This window comes from Ovis aries, chromosome 1, assembly GCF_016772045.2.
Source record: "Ovis aries strain OAR_USU_Benz2616 breed Rambouillet chromosome 1, ARS-UI_Ramb_v3.0, whole genome shotgun sequence".
Taxonomy (NCBI): domain Eukaryota; kingdom Metazoa; phylum Chordata; class Mammalia; order Artiodactyla; family Bovidae; genus Ovis; species Ovis aries.
In genome coordinates, this window is record NC_056054.1 from 63,193,689 (window position 1) to 63,220,820 (window position 27,132).

General features: G+C 35.7%; 1 protein-coding gene across 5 annotated transcripts in view; it reads right to left on the reverse strand.

Annotated features, from left to right (window-relative positions):
* COL24A1 (collagen type XXIV alpha 1 chain) overlaps positions 1–27,132 on the reverse strand; it is a 393,929-nt gene that overhangs the window by 340,988 nt on the left and 25,809 nt on the right. For all 5 annotated transcript variants that reach the window (XM_060400630.1, XM_004002153.6, XM_060400613.1 and 2 more), the window contains 3 exons: positions 15,561–16,912; positions 7,686–7,739; positions 4,736–4,789 (listed from right to left, as the gene is read on the reverse strand). In XM_060400630.1, the coding sequence (XP_060256613.1) occupies positions 4,736–4,789; positions 7,686–7,739; positions 15,561–16,912 (1,460 nt within the window). The remainder of the gene's footprint in view (positions 1–4,735; positions 4,790–7,685; positions 7,740–15,560; positions 16,913–27,132) is intronic.

Sequence of the window (27,132 nt, forward strand, 5' to 3'; positions counted from 1 at the left end):
AGAATTCACTGGATATTTTTTAGAAAGATTTTTTTCTTAGAAAGACAGTATTTCTACCACGAGTCTACTGATTTCAGCTAAAGAACTCAATAGTTTACCTCTATTTTAAATTAGTCTTAATATTGCTGAAAAATGTTATATACCCACAAAATTTTTGTGTAGCATTTTGTTCTTCTACTATTTAGCAATCTAACAACACAGTGCTAAGGGATGAGAGTTCAGTTTCACTCTTTATGGTGTTTATATATTATTAGCATCCAAAGGATTAGCTGGAAACTTGGAATGGACATATTTTGTTCCTATTACTGAATGAATTCAGAAAGTCTTTCATTACACTAGGTTACCCCACCCTCATCTTTCCTCCTTAAGGTGCTGTTTCATACATTCAGGGTTCACAGTGAACCACTCACTATGCTAGTAGAGACAAATAGGCGTAGGGTAAAGAGTAAAACAGATCTAATTCTGATGCCAGTTAAACCGTGTTACCTTGGTTAAGTACTTACTTCTCCGAATATGTTTTCTTCTATGGAAAGCAGAAGGTAATAAAGCCTGCTCTGAATAGTACTCTTAATTGAAGTGGAATTGAATGAGATGGCAAACGTAAACTACTGTCAACTGATGCTAGATGCTCAGTAAGTGCTAGTTCTTATTCCCTTATGATGCCAGTGCCTTATTACTAACATTGTCTATTTATTACTTCAGTTTAACATTTATAGAATGCCCAACAAATGCTAGGCACTGGGATAGATACAAAGGCAAAGAGGGATAAGATCTGGCCCCTGCATTCAAATAACTCAGAATCTATTAAGGAAGACAAACATGTGAAAACTTATTTTGCTTGAACAGAGTTGAGAACCACCAAATATAAGTTTACATTCTTTGTCCTTTATGGTAAATACTAACTTAATTGTAAAAGTATAACAGAAAATAAAATGCTAGATTTTGCATCAATCTAGAGTATGTTTGCAAAATAAGCTTTATTCTTATAAACTTTAAAATAGCCTCATAATTAGAACATATTTCTATACTATCTTAAGGTATATTCATTCTTAAGAGACATAGACTTTTTATTTTATGTAACAAATAATAAATATGATATTTTCAGTAAAAGTTGCATCTCTGGACAAACAAATAAAAAGACCAAACAAATGAAAAGACCAAACAAAAAAAAAACCAACACCCAACTGCCGCTTCTGAAGAGCTGAGAGCCAAAACAGGGGGTCAGAGCAAAAGCAATGCATTGCATATACTTCTATATGCAACCTCTAATTGAACTGCAGGAGACCCCAGTTCAATTTGTGGGTCAGGAAGATGCCCTGGAAAAGGGATAGGCTACCTACTCCAGTATTCTTAGGCTTCCCTGGTGGCTCAGCTGGTAAGGAATCCACCTGCAATGCGGTAGACCTGGGTTCAATCCCTGGGTTGGGAAGATCCTCTGGAGAAGGGAACAGCTACACCCATTCCAGTATTCTGGCCTGGAGAATTCCATGGACTGTACAGTCCATGAGGACTGTATAGCCCATGACTGAGGGACTTTCACTTTCACTTTTTCACTATACACAACACCACCAAAGGGGTGAGAAAACATCTAAGCCAACCCTCTGGTCCAACCCCTGAACACACCCATTTCCTCACCCCACATAAGGAATCTGAAATTTCTATTGACTGGTTAAGGCCAAGAACCCTGTCTGGTTGATATCAGTTCTAACAATTTTTATGAAATATATTAATCCAAATATGATTGTATAAACATTTCATAATACACTGCATTTTCCATTGCAGTTAAATCTCTCTAAAATTGCAATTATCTTAATTTGGTCTTTTCAAAGGTTCGGGTAACCGCTTTTGAAATGTGCAATTTCTTATACAAGTGACAAGATTTTTTATACAATTTTCTTAGAGAATAATAATTCTATGTTATTCTTGCTAAATAATAACTAAAAAGAGAAAAATTCTGAAAATGTCTTAATACTGTAAAACCCATTAACCTAAAAGGGATCTTTGTTCTCAAAGGAAAATAAATCCTGTGATTACATGTCAAAATTTATCCTTGAGAGCATGAAATCTGCATATTTATTGCATTGTCTTGAATAAATACTATGAGAGGATTACAAAGTATAAAACTTGAATGTTCTATTAATCCTGATTACTTTAAAGCGTGTATTACTTTAAAATGTTAAATACCTAGGAAAATTGGTTTCATAAACCACACTACTAGTTTTGCTAAGCTGCTGCTGCTGCTTAGTCAATTCAGTCGTGTCTGACTCTGTGTGACCCCATAGATGGCAGCCCACCAGGCTCCCCCTGTTCCTGGGATTCTCCAAGCAAGAACACTGGAGTGGGTTGCCATTTCCTTCTCCAATGCCTGAAAGTGAAAAGTGAAAGTGAAGTCGCTCAGTCATGGCCGATTCTTTGTGACCCCATAGCCTACCAGGTTCCACCATCCATGGGATTTTCCAGGCAAGAATACTGGAGTGGGTTGCCATTTCCTTCTCCAAGAGATCTTCCTGACCCAGGGATTGAACCCGGGTCTCCTGCATTGTAGGCAGGCGTTTTACCGTCTGAGCCACCAGGGAAGTCCAATCTACTGTCCCCACAAATATGTGCAGTTAAAACAAATCATGGTCAGTTTTGGCTATTTTGAAAGATGGTTATCAAATTATTAAATTTAAATATAAACTAAGACTAATATTCAGGTTTATATGATTAAGTTCCCAAGAGGTTCAGTTAATTGCTTGCAAATTTTAAGTAGAACTTACAAAATCCCTAATATAGGGGTTCATAAAATATGTTATTGGTAAATAGTTATAGTCAAAATTATATTTATATTACTAGGTATGATATTAAAGAGAAATCTTGAGATTAAGACTTCATCTCTCCTAGAACATTTTATTGAAGGCACATACTCATATTAGTCAACACTGAAAAATACTCGGTTTTTAATATTTGGACAAAGGTAATTTTTCAGACACAGACGTCATTTTCTCAAGTATTTTCTCCTAAGTACACGCATTTTAAGAAGTCAATGAAATCAAAGGCTTTCCACTATTTCCGTCATCTCTCCCCACCCTATTCTCCACCTTTTTTGTTTCTTCAGGTATATGTTTGTTATTGGCTGAGGCAGGAAAAGAGAAGGATGACACAAGACATGTAGAAACCCCACCTCTATTCTGTCTTCCGTCGAGTTGTGGAGATGAGGCTGTTAGTAGGTTGGCAAGTCCCCTAGGACCTGAGCTCTGTGGAGGAACATGAGCTGGGTCTTTATAACCACACTAGCCTTCCACTAGTCTAAATATCCTTGAAGTTCCCAGAGAAAGCTTGGCGGGCTAGAGAATCACAAATTTAAAAACAAAATTCTAATTTCTTCAGAAGGCATTTGTCTTTTATCTCGTACACATCCAGTAGTTAAAAGCTTTTTTTCTGAGACATTTTATTAAACTCAAAAAGTTGTTGAGATTGATGAGAAACTGAGGGAGTCATTATTACTTGTTAATAATGGTATTGCTTATGACGTGTTAGCTCTGTTAAGGGCTTTGCTCACAATTTATTTAGCCTTCACTCCAGCCCTATGAGGACATACTATGGTTTTCCCTGTTTTGGAGAAGAAAATTAAGCCTAAAGGGGCAAAGCAAGTAATTTGTTTCTAGTCATACAAATCAAGGGGCTTTCCTGGTGGCTCAGATGGTAGAGAATTCGCCTGCAATGTGGGAGACCTGGATCAATCCCTGGGTTGGGAAGATCCTCTGGAGAAAGAAACGGCAACCCACTATAGCATTCTTGCCTGGAGAATCTCCATGGACAGAGGAGCCTGACAGGCTACAGTCTACGAGGTCACAGAGAGTCAGACACGACTAAACACAGTATATACTAATCAAGACGGCTAAACCTTGAATCCAAATCAGTTAGACTCCAAAACCTGTGTCCTTAAGCTCTATCCTATCTTAATCTTTATCTGTATGGTAACAGCTATTTGATTACTTTTGAGTGAGATAATTAATAAGCAGAGTGGTTATTAATGACCCTGAAATATTCATGATGTTACTGGCAACCAAAAACCCTAATGCTTACATACACATGTACATGTGTGTGTATAGATATGTATATTTACTTATATTTCCAGTTCCATACCTGCTATGAAGGTAACCAGCCTGGTATATATACTTTCATCTGTTTAAACAGACATGACTGAAGCGACTTCGCAGCAGCAGCAGCAGCAACATACTACTATCTGTCACACTACTATCACACAACTCTGTATGCTCATATTTTTACAGGTTTTCAGGTTAGTTGTTTTCATAAAAATATGAGTATATCCTATAAGCATTATCCTCATAGACCTTTTTCAAGTGAAAATATTAGAGAAGTATGAAACAGGGAAATAAATGATGTTTTATTTCCTCACTATTTATTTATACATTAAAATAGTCTTGACTTAAGGTCAATTACTCAAATCATAATCTGTACACTGCAGAGGTTTCCATGTATTGCCATCATATTTTGACAACAAAGTCTGGAATATCAAAGTAGGGCCATACTTGCCTTTACCACTAGCTATTTATAAATCCAAGCATGGTGGGCTCTCAAGGAACCTGGCCATCTGCCACCCTATGACAATCTTGCTGAAGATTCATGCTCTGGAGATGACAGAGATCCCTAACATTCCAAGGTTGACTTTAAAAGTTAAAGACCTTCTTTAGCAATGTGCTGAAAATCACGTGATATTCAAAGCACTCACCTTTGGACCTGGTAATCCAGGTAACCCAGGATTTCCATGTGGCCCTGGTATGCCCTACAAATAGAAAAAAAAATTCAGATCATTCTTAGATCTAGATACAAGTAAGTGTTTATTATAACATTCAAATAAATATTACATGATTCATTAAAATGGATATGTTATTTTACAAAGCTCATTATCTCTTCTGAGGTCTTGGATATTTCAGTCTTAGAAAAGACACCAATTACAGAGCAGAACTGCGGTTTCTGTTTTTTGCTTCAAAACACTGCTTTGAGGTATTTATGTCCCTTATTTATCACCTCTTATCTCCAGCCACATTGCTCAGCGCTACTTCTAAAAGTTGTGCAGAGTAAGAAGCCCAAAAATAACAAAGTGCAATTGTTTTACTCTCCTCTCAACATCCGGTAACCCTTTCTGCACTTGGGTTTTGTTTATGCTATGATGCGTGCCTTAAGACTTACCTCATTTAACCATGCCTCTCCTACACCTGCTCAAATCATGTTCAAGTGTCAACTGAGATACCACTTTAAAATCCTGGCTAGCATGAGGTGATTTCTCTTTCCCACTCAATCCCACAGAAACTGCTGCATACAAAATTATTTTGCAACTAATTATATGTTGCCTTGGGACAATTCTATTAATATTTTATTGCTATTTTAACTTCTTCATGACATGTGCTGTTTAGTTCTAGGATTATAAATTCTTTGAAAAGCAGCTGTTTTTAATATCACCAGTGTAATACTTAGCACATATCAGATTCCCAATGAATATCTGTCAATTTAGGGAATTCCCTGGTGATCCAGTGGTTAGAATCTGGTGCTTTCAGTGCCTGTGGTCCAGTTTTAATCCCTGGTTGGGGAACTGAGATCCCACAAGCCATGCAGTGTGGGGAATGTAAGAAAAAAGTGGTATTTGTCCATTTGAATTCAATAACTGCTTCTATTTACTAAATACCTACCATATCCAAGGAACTGTTACTGCTTTATTTTATTATTATTATTACTAATCCATATAACAATCCTGCAGGGTGGTTATTTATTCCCCTTTACAAATGGGTAAACTTAGGTTCATACAACCAGCAAATAGAAGAACCAGGATTCATCCCCAGGAAGCCTTTCAGGTCTCCAACACGTCTATACTCATTTGGGCTTGGTACCCACCTCTGTACCCTTTGGCTATGTAGTGGTTTAGTTGCTAAGTCATGTCCAACTCTTGCAACCCCATGGACTGTAGCCTACTAGGCTCCTCTGTCCCTAGGATTTCCCAGGCAAGAATACTGGAGTGGGTTTTCATTTCCTCCTCCAGGGGATCTTCCTGATCCAGGGATTGAACCCGGTCTCCTGCACTGCATGCAGATTCTTTACCAACTGAACTATGAGGGAAGACTCTTCCTTCAGTTATATCTCTATCTTAACACAGAAATACTTCATATTTATCTGGTTTTTTTCACTTCTGAATTAATAAAGCATCGTGTTTCAGAAGGGGGAGGAATGATAGCAATACAAACATGGAAAGTATATCTAGCAAGATGAAAACTAAGGGAAAATATTAGATTTCATGACCTCTCATTTGTGTTGGAGAAGGAAACGGCAGCCCACTCCGGTACTCTTGCCTGGAGAATCCCATGGACAGGGGAGCCTGGTAGGTTATGGTCCATGGGGTCACAAAGAGTCGGACACAACTGAGTGATTTCACTTTCACTTTCACTCATTTGTGTAGTCTTCAAAAATAAATTTTTCAATAAAATAGGTGGGAAAATTTATGAGGATTAACAAATGATTTGTTGATGTAGATGTGGGACCAATGGGTATAAAGTATTCCACAGAGCTCATTAGTGCAAGAGTGAGCAAGGACAATAACTTTAGGAAAAATTAGCATCAGTGAAAGTCTCGTACTTAAAAAAAAAAAGATAATAATTTGCTTTTTGTTGTCAAATAAGATAAAATCTAGGGATAGAAAAGGTTAAGTTGTGGAAGAACAGCCTTAGCAGTGGAGAGGGAATATAATTAATGCATAGGGGAACTCAGTCCCTCAGAAAGCAAAATCCAGGGTCTCCTGACAGAGAAGGGGGAGGACAGAAATGGTTTGCTGGCTGGAGGAGAGTGGAGAAGTTTAGAAAACACTCTTGAGAGGAATGTGGTAGGTCATCAAGTATAGAGAAAGGAAAGAAATGTTAAACAGCTAGAGCAGAGTAAGCATTCATCTTGAGCCTCACATCAACAAGAGCTTGATCTGAATATGGACCATTTAAATTAGCATTTTAGGGTGAGTTTTAGATTAATTTGTTTATATGATAAGCAAAAATTAGGAATGAAAGTGGATTGTATATGGTATTTACATTTGTTTTTATAACATACAATCATAATTCCTTTTCTAGCTCTTCGAAGAATTTCTGTTAGTAAAAGTTCACTTTTTTTTTTTTTTTGAGGTTTAAAAGAAATGAATCCTAACACAGCAATAAATCTTTTGTTGGACCTGTTTAATGTGAAAAACTACTGCTACCCTTGAGGAAGCTTTTTTCTCTGGACAATTTTTTTTTTAGTTTATAATTCCAACATTTTCCACTATGTAATTTAGGAATGCACTGTTTTAAGGCTGCCCACTCTTCTTCATTTCCCAAAGTAAATGATCCCCACCTTGGACTATCAACTACAGATGAGATCACTTTATAACTAAGAATAACGCTACAAGTAGCACCAAAACAATCTCGAATCTACAAATTTGATTATCTTTTGGGGCATGTTCACAGAGAATGCTTTGGCTGGGTGTTTACACTCAAATAAATAAGTGGCACATGTTCCCAGGCTTCTCTTGAATCGGCAAAGGCCAGGCTAGGTTTGACAATCCAGGCGGATTTCCAGAGGAAGTACAGACTGTACAACAGTAGGAAAAGCATATAGGAAAGCTACCAACTCTAACAGCAAGTGAGAAATGGAGCCCATCCACTTACCCGTGGACCTCTCTTTCCTGATGGACCTGGGATGCCTGCCGGGCCAGGGGGACCCTTAGAAAACAAATGCTGAGATATTAGACAAGAGAACAGACACATCGTTTCTCACAAGTCTTGTGAAGATTTCACTCCATGGCTCTTTTTTGGTCCCCAGTTACTAGCTGATGATGATTTTAAAATAACATGAAACCCCTCACCTCAATCAGCAGGAGGGAGAGTTGAAATTCAGACGTCCTCTTTAATCTGGTCAGATATGGCATCAGGAACTCTGTGACTTATGGTTACGGCCACTGTATCTGGTTTTTACAGGGACCATAACTAGTAGTTTTGTGGGTAGTTTTTTTACCTAAATTTACTTTTACTACTGAAAGAGGAATTCAATTTAGGGTTTGGAGACCAACAACTACAGGTTTTTTTGGTTTTTTTCCAAACACATTTCAAAAGAAGACTTGCCTTGAAAAAGTAAAGCATGGACCATTTTATGTTTTTTTAGACAACTTATACCTAAGATCTGTGTAATGTATTAAACTGTTACAATGAGATCCTTCTAGTATGTGAGTTGCTCAGCTGTGTCCAACTCTTTCCGAATCCATGGACTATACACAGTCCATGGAATTCTCCAGGTCAGCGTACTGGAGTGGTAGCCATTCCCTTCTCCAGGGATCTTCCCAACCCAGGGATTGAACCTAGGTCTCCTGCATTACAGACGGATTCTTTACCAGCTGAGCTAGTATATTCAGTAATATATCTGCCCTACACAAAATGCAGCATACCAAGAGGTCAATAGAGTTAAATGGCTTTGTCAAAGCAAAATCAATTTTAAGTAAAAACAGATCAATTTTAAGGTATTTTGAGTTCTTTAAATGTCACTTTTGAAATATATCAAATAAGAAATAGGAAACTACTACTTTGCTTCCACATATTAATGCCTTATATTATCTTTCTTTAACTTATTTTAACAATCAACTGGTAGAGGAATAAATATTCATTTGGGATATGATTAATACATTTTCATTCATTCATCTGCCTGTTCATTTCATTCTTACTGAGCATTCTGCTGCCACGGCATTATTCCTGATGTCTCAGAGCATACATATAGCTATGTTTTACATTTATATACAATGTTTTACAAACATTCATTCATTACTCCAGTAAAAATACTATGAACTTTGATATTAAACATGTCAAGGTTAAGATATTAGCCCTACCATTAACATATAGCATGACCTACTGATCTTCATTGTCATGTAACATTTTTCTCTTTGAAATGTTCTCCTTTATTGATGCTTTCTTTCAGTTTTTTTCAGTTTTCTAATGTTCTTTGTATATTTCAAACTGTCCATTTTCCTTTTTATTTTGCCTTTTTATACCCCTTAACAAAAACCTTTCATGTATTCCTTAAAATTGAAAAAGTAATATTTCTCTTTCAACCACATAAAAGTAATATTTCTATTTTCCATCCTGAACTATTCAAATATTTTGAGAATTACTACTGTATCACTGGCTTCCATCAAAACTTGACTTTCACTTTTTTTTGTTTGTTTGTTTTAAAATTTTTTAATTAAGTTAAACAATTAGAAAACAATGTATGAACTCTGATAGTCACCCAACTGATGTTTTCTTTTTCAGTTTTTTTCATTATTAGTTCTTTTTTTTTTTCTGGTTTTATTTTTATTTTTTTTTTAATTTTAGTTTTTTATTTTTTAAATTTTCACTTATTTTTTTAAAAAATTAAAACTCTTTTTAAACTAGTTCTGGTTCTACTTTTATCCTCAGAATTTAACAGCTGATGATTTCAAGTCCTCTAAAATAGACTCTAAAAATAAAAAATTACATGAAAAACTAAAATATCTAGTTTGGCTTACTGCCCCATCATGCTACTTTGTGACAAAAGAAACACTACTACATTCACACTGAAGAAGCAATTATTACAGTTCATATTAGATAGTGGAAGTGGGGAAAAAAAGTATATTTATGCTGTGATTAAAATATTTGAATTAATTAGCAATAAGTAAAAATAAATTTTAACTTGTCTTCACAATTTTTTATTTCTATATCTTTGAGAATAAGTTATTAATAGGCATTTCCTAGAAACCAGAGAAGGAAAGCAATTTTATATGATATGACTTTTTTATGAATTATTTTCTATAAATGAAGTGCTAGAAAAGGCACTTTAACTTTCAGATTATCAGTTATTAAGAGAAAGTATAATTCAGTTAGAGAGCAATGCTATGGCAATCATCCAAAGTGAAAGTGAAGTCACTCAGTCATGTCTGACTCTTTGCGACCCCATAGACTGTAGCCTACCAGGCTCCTCCATCCATGGGATTTTCCAGGCAAGAGTACTAGAGTGGGTTGCCATTTCCTTCTCCAGGGGATCTTCCCGACCCAGGGATCAAACCCAGGTCTCCCGCATTGTAGGCAGATGCTTTACTGTCTGAGCCATCAGGGAAGCCTGGCAATCATCCAGTCTATAGTCAGATCATGCTTCAATCATTTACTTGATGAATGACCTTAGACAAGTCAGCTACTCTTACTAAGACTTAGTTTTCTCATCTTTGTAACACTGATGATGTTATAGTGGATATTAAAGTTATTGTATATAAAATACTTGTAACTACGTCTGATATAGAGTAATTAACCATAAACTATAGAGCAATTTTTTAAAAGTATGCATGGAGCACATGTAGTACTCAATGTTAGTTACAATATTATTATTACCAAGGTAATATACTGAAGCAAATGTATCCAATATTTGTAAGAGAGTAATGTCTGGTTGATCTTGGAAGTCTTGCATCTAAATTTCTTTTTATAGTTCACTCACTCATTCATTCATTCACTTACTCAATAAACATTAGTAAGCATCAAAGCCTCCTGGAGCTGACAATGAGATAAAAAGACATCCACTAACAAATAAGCACATAATATGCATTTTATTTAGTGACATGAAGAAAAGAACAAGTAACCAAGAGAGATCAACAGAGTGCACATAATTTATATTGTGCTATGAGAGAATGTGTCTCTGAGGAAGCTCTAAATTAGACCTCAAAAATGAAGAGGAATGAGGAAAGAGGAGAAAATAAAATTTGAAAATAGGAATAAAATGAATGACAGCATGAGTAAAATAAAACAAACAAAAATACAATCTTATTAAGGAGCTAAAAGAAAGCCAACAGTGGAAGTAAGCAAAAGTGGAACAAGATGATGTTGCTGAGGAAAACAGGGGCCAGATGACATATGACTGCATGGGTCACGATAAAGACTTTTTAATTTATTCTAATTGCTATACTCTCCTGTCACTGAAGAGTCTTAAGCAGATAAACGACATGATCTAATTTACATTCTAAAATGGGCCACTAGAGAATTTCTATAAAAGATAGCAGAATGAGAACATTTTTAAAGCTACTCTCCTTCCCTCAAAAACCCTCTGAAAACAACAAAAAATACCAAAAGAAAAAAAAACTTCTCTGATGAAACAAAGAAACAACCACAACCACAAACCACAAAATATGAAAATTATCTTTCAAATAGTGAGACATTTTGGAATAAGGAAAGATGCTGAAAGATGACTAAAAACAAAAAACCCTCCTCAGACCTCAAACCTGGGACAGGCTACAGATATCTAACAGTATATCAGTCCAGAAAGTTCATTCCAATGATCCTTTAATGACAATAGCTAAGTTCAAGGGAATGGTAAAGCCACAGGGAATCTAATTCATGACCCTGCAAAGATCCAGTTCAAACAACCAAGAGCAAGGAAGACAGAGCTGAAAAGGAAGAACCCATCATTTTTATGGTCTACAACAAACCTCCTAACCTCAGGAAATTTCTGGTGCAGGGAGGAGGTAAAAGACAAGAGCATAAATCATCAAATCACTTCTAGATCGATACAGAGGGCTTCATGCACATGAAAATGAGAGGAGATACATTTCTAGGTAGAGGATACAATACATATTGAAAGATGGCATTGAAGGCAGCAACTTAAATTTGATGCTGTGTTCTACTCCACATTACTCCCTTTTGTCTCTCCCTACACCATGCTAAAACACATAGTGGCCCAAACAGTGGTGTCTCTATTTCAAAAACGAGCGATAACCAGAAAGAAATCAGCAAGGGACCTATACATTTTGAGGGGCTGGGGGAGTGTGAGGACAGAAACATAAATTAAAAGTAAATGAAATTTTTTTACCAGAAAAGGATTACTCCATGCAGAGAAAGAAGTTCATATAGTTCATTTTAAATCCAAAAAATTTCAAGATGCTGTTTTTCTACAAAAAGCTCCAAGCAGAGTCATAAAAGACAAAAATAACAACCAAGGTAATGAAATGTGAGCCAAAAGAGCTTCAAGATTGAAACAGCAAAATAAGAAAGAATTATAGACTAAATCCACATCAGAAGCAATAATAGCTGACCACAACTGAAAAAAAAATCAGTCAAGGAATATGGAGGTAGTTTAACTGAATTTACATAAAATAAAATGGAAAAAAGGCAAACACATGGACATCATTGTAGAGAAGATAATAAATACTATCATCACAAAGGACTTTTAAAATGTGTATACTGGTGTGCCTGAAGAATATAGAAAAATGGATAAGAAAAATACCTGAGCATATAAGGAGAGATGTTTCTTTAGTAAGCAAAAAACAAAACAAAAAACTCAGATCAAAAGAGTACCAGAAAAAAATGACACATAACCTAATAGCTTTAGTGAAATGAACTTCAAAGATATCAAAAGAACATCAAGGGTATGTAGATGAAAGACAGGCACCAACAATTAGGAAAGATCAAGCTGTCCTCAGGCTTAATCCACTTCAAGAAGCAGTGCATAGTTCATCATTTCATCACCATTTACTCTCTCATACACTTTCTAAAATTTACCTTTAGACTTCTACACTATGCTGAAATCGTTATCAAAGTTCAATAACAACTTTCCCACCAAAAGATCCAAAGGATTTCCTCTCAGTCTTTATCTCAGTCTTTCAGCACCGCTGATCAATTTCTTCTCAAAACTCTCATCTTTGGCTTTTATGAGTCTTTCAGCACCGCTGATCAATTTCTTCTCAAAACTCTCATCTTTGGCTTTTATGAGACAGTATTATGGGCTTCCCTGGTGGCTCAGACAGTAAAGAATCTGCCTGCATGCAGGAGACCCGGGTTTGATCCTGATCCTGGGTCGGGAAGATCCTCTGGACAAAAGAATGGCTCCCCACGCCAGTATTCTTGCCTGGAGAATTCCATGGACAGAGGAGCCTGGCAGGCTACCATGGGGTTACAAAGAGTCAGACACGACTGAGTGACTAACGCTAACTATATTTTTCTGTCCCATCTGTCTATCCCGTCACATTTCTGCTTTTTTATTTTTCCTTCTATAACCACAAAGCAAACATTCCTTACAATTTGGCTCTTGACTCTATGCCAAGTCCTTTCCTTGCAAATTTCTTGACTCTATAACACTGATGGGAAAACTCCCATAATCTATACCCCCCAACTTTGACTTCTCTTTTCACTTCACCTTCTTCAACTCTTTGAACAGCTTACTGATTTGCCAACAGCACCTTAAATGTTTTAACTTGGTTTCTTCTCCTAAAATCAACTTCCTGTCTTAATTATTGGTTTTTATATTGGTATCACCAGTCTCTCAACCCACAGGCTTAAAACCTTAGAGCCACCTTGATCCTCTTTCTTTTCATTTGGTCCCTAAGTCCAATTAATTTCCTAGTTCTACCAAACCTTCCCTCAAGATCTCCCCTGAATGCTACTTTTCCTTTGCATTTTCACTGCTGTCATTCTAGATAACGTCCCAGTTTTTTAACATCCAGATGATAACAGGAATTTCCTGTCTGTTCTGGGCACTGCCACAGACTGACTTCCCTATTCATACCTCTGCTTAGAAACCTATAAAATTCCCCACTGAGAACAAGATAAAGTCAGAACTATTAGTTTGAAAACTGAGACCTCTACAACCTGTACAGGTGTACCCTGGCCTTACATTTATCTACCATTATTCAGCCTCATATTGTGAACGAGTTTGACCTTTAGAGGCAGAAAACCTACCTCTAGGGTCAAAATCCTGGGTCTATCATTTATTGGCATGTGGTTATGAGCAAGCAAACAAATTACTCTGGGCTTCAGTTTCTTCACCTGAAAAGTGAGGGTAATAATACCAAACTTATCAAGTTTTTCTAAGATAACGAACATAAGGGGCATGGCAGAGTTCCTGCCACAGGTAAAAAATCTCAATAAATTATAGCTATTTTGCTGGTTTTCCTACATAAAAGATACAGCAGTTTCTTTCACCTATCAAAATCTTATCCATTATTTGAGGTCTAGGTTCTAAGTTTGCCCACAAGAACTGATCCTGAACAGCTCAGCCTTAAGTGATCCTTCAGAGTTCTCCTCAAAAAATTTTTCTTACCTTTGAAAATGTGTACTCCACATGTTTCATTTGCATCTCTCAGGGTCATGTATCTTACTTGACCATGAGACAGGTTATAGTGTACTTCTGTATCACTATTACCGCAACGTAAGCTCCTTCTGAGCAGTGACTCTGTTTTAAACAATTTATGTTTCTGCTTTGCCCATAGGAGAGACTAAGGAAGTATCTGTGGACTATTATTGCTTCACGAACCATTGCTGAAATAACTGTTTCTGGATTTAGAGCAGAGATTAATAGTCATCTCTGACATTTTTTGAAGAAATTAAACAGCTTCCTTAACTGTTTAATATGACCTGCCTAGTGGCTCAATTTTACTCCTAGCTGAAAAGCTATTTCTCTATAATATATTCTTCTGATTTTATTAAATCCTTTAAACATTCACTCTAAGCATTGCTCAATACCTATCAAGTTACTTTGAGTAATAACCATGAAAGAAACACAAGCTAAGCAAGTGGCATCATCTCTTGTTCTATGGTTTCTGGAACTAAACAAATGTCTCAAATTTTACTTCCATCAAATCAAGAAATATCTTAAGATATATTTTATTCTGCTTGCAATTAAAAAAAGATTTCTAAAGATATATAAGTTTATTGTTTAAAGGTATTCAAAATATGAAAGGTAAAAACATGTCTCTAATGTGATTTTAAATAGCTTTAAATGAGTCTTAAATGATTAAAAAAATCATCCATCAGTAATTGCCCCTACGTGACAAAAGAATTTCAGAGCTAAAGTCATCAATCTATTGTCTCATAGCTTTGTTAATGAATTACTAAGGAAGTGACTTGCCTTTTTTCCTACTGAATGGACTGATGGACTGCTGAGTGGCTATTTTTGCATGAGGTAGATGGAACTTCTATTAACTTATAAATGTAAATTGGTCATATCATGGAAGATATAATGAAATATGTTACTCTTTATAATCCTAAGTTCTATAATATAAGGGTTTGCTTTTCCCCAATGACTCACTATAAAATTATATCTAAAAGGTAATATTCTTTTAATTCATATGATATTACTTTGCTGAAAATACATTTAATAATGTATTCAAAATATTTTTATTTAGTCTACTCTAACTTTAATATTCTCTCCTAACATGACTATGCATTAAGTCTACAGGTTTTTAGTAAAATAGAATGCTGATCTGTATTTAGCAACTCAATTCCTGATTGAATTTTAACTGAACAAGAATAACATAGCTTACTCACCACTTTGCCAGAATTAAGTAACCTTCTGAGCCACCCAAGCATTTTTTAAAAGTACAACATTTGAGCCAGAGTAGCATTCTGGTTGGATATATTATAGCAACCATGAATGCACTCACAGTAAGCCAGGGTACATACTTAAGACAAATCTGTTCTATATTGTTCAGCCCAGAGAATTCTTTTTGAAATGGATGGTAAATTAGTGCATTAAGACATATTTTAAAAATAATAACTTACAGGAGGTCCAGTGTCCCCTTTTGGCCCTCTTAGATTCTCCATTTCGAGCACCGTATTAAGATCCTCATAATAATAATAATCATAAAGCTCAGTTTCATAGCTATTTTCAATGGGATAAGTAGCATCAGGATCAAATTCACCTTCCTTCCTTAGATCAAGGTGATTATCCACAGATGGCTCATCTGTCACTCTGTATAAGGTTGTGTTTAAAATATGCTGCAGTTCTATCAGTTCATTAGTGTGCAAATTTGCTGTGATAGCCTTCTTGAGATTCTTAACTGCATCTTGTTTTATATGTGGAAGACTGGATGATATCTTCTTAAGTGGTGACAGACCAGTTACTTTAGCATTATGTTGTGTGATATTGTCCGACGCATTTAGAAGAGAAATAAATTTATCCTTGTTTTTTTTCCTTGGCTCATTGAGGCTACCATGGGACATTGGCAGGCTTAAATTTGCCTGAATAAGTTGCTCAGTGGTCAGTTCTTTGGTCTGAATCACACGGTTCACAAGATCCATAGCAGAGACATTCTGTGAATGAAGAGAAGTTAACTGAGATCTTGATATCTGGTTTTCTTGTTGTTTATTCACTGCCACAGAATCATTATTTGTGAAATCTAGAACACTTTTGTTTTCAGTAAGGGTGTCCTGTGACAGTACTTTTTCACCCAATCTTTTGGGCAGGAGAGAGTTTTCTGGTATCTTAGTTGATACAATAGTTGTATGAGGAAGGCTTTTCTCAGGGCGACACTGCTGTTTCACATATCTGCAATAGTTTGCAGATGCTTCTGCAGAAGGAATAATATCCAACTGACATACTACTCCTTCAAAATGGACAGAATTATTATTCATACTTCCCAAGGTAAACACACTGTTCGAATCAAAGGTCTGAACTTCCGAAAGAGTCTCTCTGCTAAAATATTTCTTTCCACATTCAACAAACATTGAGACATCTTGATGGCTAACAGCAATGGCAAATGAGTGCCATCGCTCATCGTGAACGCTGTAGTTGAAAAAAACAGACTGCTTTCCTCCAAGGTATACCACTAATTTTTTAGGTAATAACTGTACTCCTAATTGCAGCCTATTTTTATTTCTAATGCTGAAGAGAAATGCATTGTTTACTCTATGTGACTGTAACCCAATTAATATTGTAAATGGCTGTTCTAAGTTGACTGGTAAAATTTTCATAAGAGGTGATTCAATACAGGAATTGTTTGTTAAAATGACACCCGATTCTGTTACATGGACCCCCTGAGGTAATGGTGTAGATGATGGTGGTACAGCGGTCACTGATGAAGAGTGTCTTACGTCTTTGCCTCCAAGGCCTAGTTGATGAAGAATATCTATGCCTGGAAATTAAAAAGAGAGAGAAAGAGAGAAAGAATCTTAGGCATTCATGTGTTCATATAAATGTTTGAGTAAGAAAATCTTCCTTGTAGGTATCAATAGTAATCCCTAAAATAAACATGCTCTATCAATAACTAATTTCTAGGTAATGAGAGGTATGGAAAGGGAGAGTAAAATGTTATTCTTTATCATCTGAAACACACACACCCCAATATCCCTATGCCCAAAGTTTAATAAATGTTCTTTCATTCTTCCAGTTAGGAAACTTATCTGTTACTCCAATGAATGTATATGTTCAAAGATTCCCAGATGGTCATTTACTTCTTTAATTTAGAATGTAAAATTTTATGACTTCTTTGATAAAGAGAAACTAGAGACAGACTTACAAAAAGAAATTTTAAGTTTGGAAACCATTTTATAAATTAAGTTCACACACCCATTTAAACTATAATTTTTCAGAATGTTTTCTCTTTAGCCTTCCAATAATTTGCAAGTTACATAAGAGCCCTCCCTATGCCTAATTCCTTAAGTGTGTGCTACACATATAGTACCCAGTACCCTGAAAACTTCTGGACAAGACAACTGAAATTCTTACAGTTGCTGATCACTGTATATTTTTCTCTCCCTTACATGTTCCTCTCTCTTCTATTTTGTCTGGGTCCTCCACAGTAATTCTTAATCCAAATAATTTATCAGTTCAGTTCAATTCAGTCGCTCAGTCGTGTCCGACTCCTTGCGACCCCATGAATCGCAGCACGCCAGGCCTCCCTGTAATTTATAGACTTTCTTAATAATTTTTATTAAAATATAGGTTTTACATATATTTTATAATTATGATTTTTCTAGTTTTCATTGTAATATTATTGATAGTGTATTGCCTATCTCCCTTACCCAATTATAAACTCTTGGAAGATGGATTCTATGTCTGCTTGGAATATCTATTATACCTATTATATTATCTATTATATTTCTCTTCAAACTTTTCTATAACTTCTGAATGAATGAATTTGCCCCACCCAAATCTGATCAGATGTAATATGTACCCCTAGAGTCCAACAAAATTATATACCATTTGTAAAAAATAATAAATCTTCTCAAAGATACAGAACAGCTTAAATAGTCATGTGATCTTTGTTATTCTTTGGGTGATAAATTTCCCAGTTGTATCACTGTACATTAAAGAACTATTTATTTATAACCATAAGTGAGGAAAAATTAAGATTTTTGAAGATTAGCCAGAAAGATTACACATCATCTTAGTTTTCCTTTCATAAGAGATTAGTAGATATTTGATAACTCATGCTTATTACAAACTGCAAATACAGCAGCAGATGTCCACCAAAATATTCCTGACAGCAGTTATAAATTATATGCCTCTCCAGGAATTTGGGGAAATACTTTAAAGAGGCCCCATAAAAACATGCAAAAATAATGTTGATGTCTTATGTTTTAAAATAATTCATAACAGATTTTAATTTTATTCCATAATATGGCTATTTGCTTTAATATAAGACATGAATTGCCAGCTAGACCATTCCCAATCTTCAGTGAAAATTTACAATTCTGAAACATAAGGGCTTATCTGTGACTTTGGGTATTCTCAATGCTAACCGCCTCTAAGGGTATTCTCAATTCAAGAAATAAACTACGGAAGAAACACTGCTAATATGAAAATCACAATGCTTGAAGTATATACAATAATAAAGTGTGTGAAAGTTATCATTCTATGATGCCAGATCAGCTACTTTTACACAAATGAAAAGTCAGAATTAAGTGGTATGATATCTAGGGCTGCTACTTGCCCAGAGAAAACCAATCTTTGTATTTAACCCCTGCTATCTACTACCTCAAATTTCTGATTCTATTAGAATGAAATACTAGAGAAAGTATTATTTTAAAACTTCAGTATACATCTTTTCAATATTTATATTCATATACACATAATATAAATGCCTCCTTCAATTCTAATATACAATACATGTATACTTCCTTCCATTCTGAGCTTTTATGACAAATAGCTAGGCTTTGTAAAAATCAAATGTTTTTAAGCATTTAATAATCAAAAAAATTTAATTTTTGAGCCATCCTCTCATTCCTAAAATAAAACCTACTTGATCATTGTATTTTATTCTTTTAATACCTTACTGATTGTTGAGTATTTTATATATAGACATACTGCATTAAGACTGGTCTGTGGTTTTTCCATTTTTATACTATCTTTATACAACTATAATGTTGGACTTTATTTTTTATGGCCTAGAACAGTTTAAATTCCTTTAAATTTTTTTCTCAAAAATTAAATAACACTCAGTTGTAAATCAAGGTTATCATGTTGGCCTTTTCATTGATAGCTCTTCATTCACCCTAATTTCTTTCATGTCAGTTAATTTATGCAAAATTTCAACTATCTTGAATCAATTTTTAAAATTTATATTTTTAGGAAATAACTTCCTTTTAGGCTCCAAATGTATTACTCAGAAATCATCATAATATTCCCTTGAAATTATTTTTGTTTCCCTATCTCAGATTCTCTCTTAAAATTTCCAATTTTGAATATTTTGGTCTATGTTCTTAAGGGTAACTATTGCTTATTTCAAAAGTAGAGCCTTGTGTTTGTTTATCCTTTCTATTATTTTCTGTCTGCTTTCTATATCATTTTCTGCATCTATCTTTATTATTTTTTCTTATTTTCATTTGATTTGATTCTTTTTCTAGTTTCTAGAGATGAACACTTATTCATAGTACCTAAGCAGTACATTTTCTAAACACTGTTTTAGCTGTATCCCATAGATTTTTGATGTATAATTTTCATTTTGTATGATTTTTCATTTCTGCAGAATTCTAGAAAGTATGCAATTTTTACTTGTATTTTTCCCATTGACCCAAATGACTTAAGAAGAAATGCAAAATTTTCCAGTTAGGTTTTATTTTCTGATTTTCTTAGTAAAACCTAACAGCACTGTGACTAGAAAATGGTGTCTAGGTTGCACTTTTTGTTTTTGAAATTTAGCCTAATAAATGGTTAATTATTTAGTGTTTGATCAGTACTTACAATGGTTTTCAGGGTATGGAATTTAAAACCAGTTGGCTGAACCTCATTGTTTATTTTATATCCTTTATATTCTCCTTTTTATACAGTTAATCTATCATGGAGTAAAAGATTAACAAAGTCTCATCACTATTTTATCTTTTTTGGCTTTTTATCTCATGTGGCCTTAACTTTATGAATATTAATGTTATGGTTGTTATACAGAGATAGTCATAATATTCATATATTTATTGGGTATTGCACCTTTTCAAATGATAAGGAGTAATGTCTATTTTGTTTATGACCTCTGCCTTATCTGGTATGAAGCCCCTTTGTCCTCACATTTTGTTTGCATTATCTGACAACATTTGCATATACTTTATTTTTATCTACTTTGAAGTTCTGTCTTAAGTGGAAGTAGTTTGACTTGTTTGTCTGAAAATTTTTTCTTTGAATATAAAATTAAATCTACTTACATTCATTGATGTAATAGTTTGCTTAATCTGTCATATTTTGCTTTCCCATTTTAATTTTTAAAGTCACTATGTGTTTCCTTTGCTATTTCATGTAGTTCTTTTGAGATAAGAAAGGTTTCTCTATTTTAAAGTTTACTTTTTTTTTTTTTTTTTTTTAGTTTTTTATTTTTTAAATTTTAAAATCTTTAATTCTTACATGCATTCCCAAACATGAACCCCCTCCCACCTCCCTCCCCATAACATCTTTCTGGGTCATCCCCATGCACCAGCCCCAAGCATGCTGCATCCTGCGTCAGACATAGACTGGCGATTCAATTCACATGATAGTATACATGTTAGAATGTCATTCTCCCAAATCATCCCACCCTCTCCCTCTCCCTCTGAGTCCAAAAGTCCGTTATAAGTTATAAGTGCATACAATGTCCCTAGTCCACTTTAGACATAGCTATTAATTTTACTGAACAATGTTTTCTTTTCTTTTTTCTCCTTTTTGTCCCTTTTTCCTTTACCACCTAATATTAGTCAATAAGATTATCTTTCTTAGTATTTACCTTTTCATTAAGTACTATCCTTACAGTGTTTTCTATTTAATTTATCTGCTTCAGATAATATTTAATTCTCAGCTTCTGATGAACCAATCAGCAAACTTAATCTACTTCCTGGGTTTTTTTCCTCTTTTCCTTCCCCCTTTTTTGGTGGCTGTATATATTGCCAGTTCATATGCTATTCATTTGTTTCATTCCCATATCTTCTTACGTTAAATAGAACCAGTCTTTCGTAGTCATTTCTCTTTGCTGAAGTCTATGCTCTATTAGTTTCCTTAAGAAGGGTTCATGAGAACCTTTCCTGACTTTTTTAAATGATTGGTAATGTTGTACCTTAAGTTTCACTGAATGTAACATTCTTTGTTGGTATTTTCTTTCTTTGAATATCTTACAATTATGTTTCTACCCGCCTTAGGTGTTGACGTTAGGGTCAAAAAATCTGAAGCCAGCTAACATTTTTCTCCTTCTAAGTGATTCAATTTTTTTTTTTAAACCAGCATACCCCAAAGATGTGTTATGTTCTTTATCTTCAAAGTACAGTGACTTTTTATTAGGATATGGCTTCATATGGGTCATTCTAGATAACTGTGTCTGGCACATCAGTTCAGTTCAGTTCAGCCGCTCAGTCGTGTCTGACTCTGCGACCCCAAGAATCGCAGCACGCCAGGCCTCCCTGTCCATCACCAACTCCCGGAGTTCACTCAGACTCACGTCCATCGAGTCAGTGATGCCATCCAGCCATCTCATCCTCGGTCGTCCCCTTCTCCCCCTGCCCCCAATCCCTCCCAGTATCAGAGTCTTTTCCAATGAGTCAACTCTTCACATGAGGTGGCCAAAGTACTGGAGTTTCAGCTTTAGCATCATTCCTTCCAAAGAAATCCCAGGGCTGATCTCCTTCAGAATGGACTAGTTGGATCTCCTTGCAGTCCAAGGGTCTCTCAAGAGTCTTCTCCAACACCACACTTCAAAAGCATCAATTCTTCAGCGCTCAGCCTTCTTCACAGTCCAACTCTCACATCCATACATGAAAAACCATAGCCTTGACTAGACGGACCTTATTCGGCAAAGTAATGTCTCTGTGTCTGGCACATAGTATGCTCATTTGTTGTAGAGATTCTTTTCCCTGTTTTCATCTTTCTTTCTTTCTTTTTTTTTTACTGCTAAGTTCTTTCGAATCTTAAATTCTCTTGAGTGTTTATTGTATTTTATAGTTTCGATTTTCTCCTTCAAAAATTCCTATTATAAACATGCTGAATCTCCATTGCTGTCCTCTATGTCATAGCTCTGTAAATGTTATCTTCAGTTCCATTTGTTTGATTTTCTCATATCTTGTGCTTCCTATAATGTCTAATCTCTTTGTGTTCCAATTTCATTTTGCTTTGTAAAAGGGTTTTTTCCCTTACTACTTCCTTTGAGTTCTACAAGCTCACAGTTCATATCCTTTTAATATATCTGAACTCTTCTATTTCTGCGTTATGATCTTCCTCCCATAGAAGGGATTGTTTTTCTGTGTGCACATTCTCATTTTTGCTTGTTTTCCCCTACATTTGAGCTTGTTGTGTTTTTCTATTTTAGTTTCTTATGGTTTCACATCCAAGCAATTTTTAGAAGGATGCTGGGAGAAAGTGGAGAGCCATTCCTGCCAAATCTCAAGAGCAGAGGTTTTGTTTCAGCATTATTGGAGTTTCCTGCTCAAACGGCTCCTTGATACAGTCCCACCTTCTCTGAACCAAAGCTAGTCTAGGAGGACTACACCCGGCTCTGTGCACAACTCCTCTCTCCTTCCCTGTAATCACTCCCACTGGCATACACTTCAGAATGAATCCTTCACCTTAGGAAGTAGATTTTTACTTTTTTTTTTTTTTTTTTTTGAGATCTGTCCCAATGAGCCATTTAGCTATTACCTGTGCTTCTTTCTTGTACTTCCCTCTGGGCAGCTTTGGTTCTCCCCAGATCCTGTGGCACTTGTTAGATACAACAGGGCTTCCTTGGTGGCTCAGAAGGTAAAGAATCTGCCTGCAATGCAGGAGACCCAGGTTTGATGCCTGGATTAGGAAGATCCCCTGGAGAAAAGAATGGCTACCCACCCCAGTATTCTTGCCTGGAGAACTCCATGGACGGAGGAGCATGGCGGGCTACAGTCCATGGGGTTGCAAAGAGTTGGACACGACTGAGCAACTAACACTTTCACTTTTCAAAGGTTAAGTACTTCAAGGTGTGCTCCTCACTTTCTGGAAGTTGGCTTTTGCTGTTACTTTCTGAAATCTTTCTATCGACTTTACTCCACAGAGCATCTGCTTTTCTCAGCAGAACTGGGGAGTTTGAAGATTATATCAGTACCTAGTTTTACTGGAAATGCAGTCTTTGGGTTCCTTTACTATTTCATTCACCTTATCTCATTTGTATGATATTCAGAAACAGAAAAAAGAAAGTATCTTAGAGTTTTAAGTTTATACTAAAGTCAATACTCATCTCATAGATGAAGAATATGAGGTCCAGAGACATTAAGTAACTTGGTCAAGGACACACAGTTGATAAAAGGTAGAAATGAATTTGAGCACAATCAGACTGACTTCAAAGTCTAACATCTTCAGCGTCTACCTTCCGCAGTGCCTTCTAGCCATGGTGCTCTCCACACCACCTCGTTGCCCTTGGAAAGCCGCACTAATCATGGCAGGATTATTTCCCCAACAGAAAACTGAGTGAAGAACAGTCTCTAGGTAGCCACCAGAGTTGGTATCTGATGTGAACTCTAATTATTATTCTAGTTTTAACCATTCTCATCTCATCGTGAATGTTTAGCAAATGTTTTGAGTAGATGACTAAAGAGAGCATATAGAAATATCTCAGAGATATTACAGGCTCTGTTACAAACTACCACAATAAAGTCAATATTGGAATAAAGTGAGTTGCACAAATTGCTTAGTTTCCCAGTGCATAGTAACTTATGTTTATACTATACTGTAGTCTATTTAGTATGCAACAGCATTATGTCTAAAAAATAATGTACATACTTTAATTAAAAACTACTTTATTGCTAAAAGTGCTAACCACCATCTGAGCCTTCAGAGAATTGGAGTCTTTTTGCAACAGTACCAGAAACACTGATCACAGATCACAAGAATAAATATAAAAATGAAAAAGTTTGAAATATGCAAGAATTACCCACAAGTGACACAGAGGTATAAAGTGAACAAATGCTGCTGGAAAAACAGCACTGGACAGACATGATTAAAATAAGGTTGCCACAAATGTCCACCTTGTAAAATAAACAATATCTGAGAAATGTGGTAAAGCCAAGTATAATAAAATGAGGCATGCTTGCAGAGAGTTTTTAAGGATAAAAAGTCACAGACAAGAGGGGTGGAGAGAACAGGAGGAAAAAGAAAAAGATTTCTATCATAGGACAGGCTTTTTACATTAATTTATGCCTAGCCCTAGATATCACCAAATTGCAATTTTAAATTTAGATAATTGGTACTGATGAATAGAGCAAGAAAAATCTCAGTTGTCTATAAGTTACTTGTTTCATGAGTTAACTCTAACCAGGAAATCAACCGAGTTTGTGTCACTTAGGAAACTAGTTACCATTTAAAGAATACTTATTATCAATCAGGCACTTCATTAGATGGTGTAAATTTTTTAAAGAATAAGAATAGCAGCATTAATTAAATTGTTTCTATGTACCAAGAACTATGTTAAGAATTTTACTATATTAAGCTAGGTAATTCCTGTAACATAATGAAGTATGTGCTATGGTTAATCCATCTGAGAGCTATAAAAACAAGTTACAGAGAATTTAAATAATTTTCCCAAGGTCATCCAACTAGAAAGTTCAGAGGCAGAATTTGAACGTAGGCAGTCCTCTGGAGCCAATCTTTTAGCATGACAACTTTCAGGAATGCGTATGTGGTGGCCCAATGGCAGAACTGATTGTATCTCCACCAATTTGCTTCTTAAATAGAAAATACATTATGGTGTTTCCAAGACAACGCTTTGCTCTTTTTACTGTAAACATCAAACATAATGACTTCATCTAAACCATGGTTGCAGTAACCACATACGCTGACTCAGAAAATTCTCTTCTGAGGTTTGAATAACTAATTACCCATTCAATTTATCCACTAGAGATTAGCTATCCCACTAGCACTTCTAACTCAATACATTCTACCCTACTTCTGTTCCTCTTACATTAGTGTCTTTCTCAGTGAAGATCCCCACTACCACACCACACCATCAGTCTGAGTAATGTTTCTATAGTGCAAATTATATCATGTTATTCTCCTGAGCAAAATTCAATGGCTTCCCATCATACTAAAAATGCAATCCAAACTTTGACACAATGCATGAAACCTATGTCAACAGCTCACTTCCTGCCTATCTCATCTGTCCTTTCATTTCATCCCACCTCTGCTCCAGCCATGCTGGTCTTTTCTTATGGCTTAAAGCCACTGAATTCATTTTTAACTCACAGTATTTGCATTCGTTTTTCTCTTTGCCTAGAATGCTATAAACCCTTAATTCATTCTGATCTAGGCTCAAATACGACCTGTTCAGAGAGGCTTTCCTTAGCCACATTACATAAACTATAAAATAGTCATCCTCCTTGCCCCAGTCATTCTCTAACTCTACTGTCTCACTGAGCTTTATTATTTCTTTGTAATACTGAAAATTTAGGAGAAAATATATGTGTATATAAACTTGCCTATTACTTGGCTCTTTGGCTGAAATGTAAGTACCTAAGAGAAGAACTTCATATTGTTTTATCATAATATTCCAATATTTAGGACAATGACTAAAAACAAAGTAGGTCCACAGTATTGCTTGAATGAATTAATCAACCCAATCATCTACCCCAGAAACCTGGTAATTATCTTTGATACTTCTCTTCCCACCCATTTTGTATCCAATTACCACGTCCAACACAACCCTTAGCTGAGTTCTCTTTACTTAGCCAGATTTTAATATCAGCCTCCAGATTTTAATATTAGCCTCCTAACAGATTTCTAGGACTTCCCTGATAGCTCATTTGGTAAAGAATCCAACTGCAATGCAGGAGACCCCAGTTCAATTCCTGGGTTGGGATGATCCCCTGGAAAAGGAATAGGCTACCTACTCCAGTATTCCTAGACTTCTCTTGTGGCTCAGCTGGTCTTGAACAACATCCTTGTCCCACCCCTCATCCACACTGCTACCACAGAAAGCTTGGTAAAGTACAGAACAAAACGAAGATTAGTTCATGACACTCCTTCCTATAATGCATCAGCAGTCCTTGTAGCTTTCAGTACAAAACTCAGTCATCTTAGTTCAGCCCTCAGGCCCTTAATGATGTAACCTCCTGCCTACATTTCTAATCTCACATTTCATACCTTCCTAGCAAGCTTTATCATATGGCAATATTCTGGGCATATTACTACATACTATTGCTGGGGAGGTTGGCACTATCATGATTCTATTAGGAATGGATAACTGGACACACCACATATGGGACTTTCCTAGATTCTTCTCCCTGAGTATCTTTTCCAGATTGATTTAATCTGTATTCTTTTGCTGACATCTACTATACCTGAGAGTATAAAAGATTTCCCTGAGTTCTGTGAATCCTTCTAGAGCATTGCTGAGACTGAAAATGGTCTTTGGGATCCTCAAATTTGCAGTTGGTGTCAAAGGAAGTGCGGTCTTCGCAATTGCCCCCTAATTTATACTAATTTATGCATTTTTTCCTCAATGATTTATCTTCTCATTCTACATTTCCTACCCTTGACATTTAACTTTCCTTTAATTTCTTGTTATATCAAAGCTTAAAAAAATGCATTCTTTCAGAGTCCTGATAAGAATGTCCCTTCATGCCAAATTTACTCATCTGACAAGACAGTTCAGGTGATACCTCCTGTTTAGGCATCAGTGCAATTTTTGGTTTGTTGTTGTTTTGTTACAAACTAATGACAAATAGGGGGCTTCACAAGTAGCACTAGTGGAAAAGAACCCACTTGCCAACACAGGAGACACAAGAGATGTGGTTTGATCTCTAGGTCAGGAAGATCCTCTGTAGTAGGAAATGGCAACCAACTGCAGTATTCTTGCCTGGAAAACTCCATGGACGGAGGAGCCTGGAGGATTACAGTCCATGGGGTAGCAAAGAGCGAGACACAACTCATGTGTATGTATAAGCA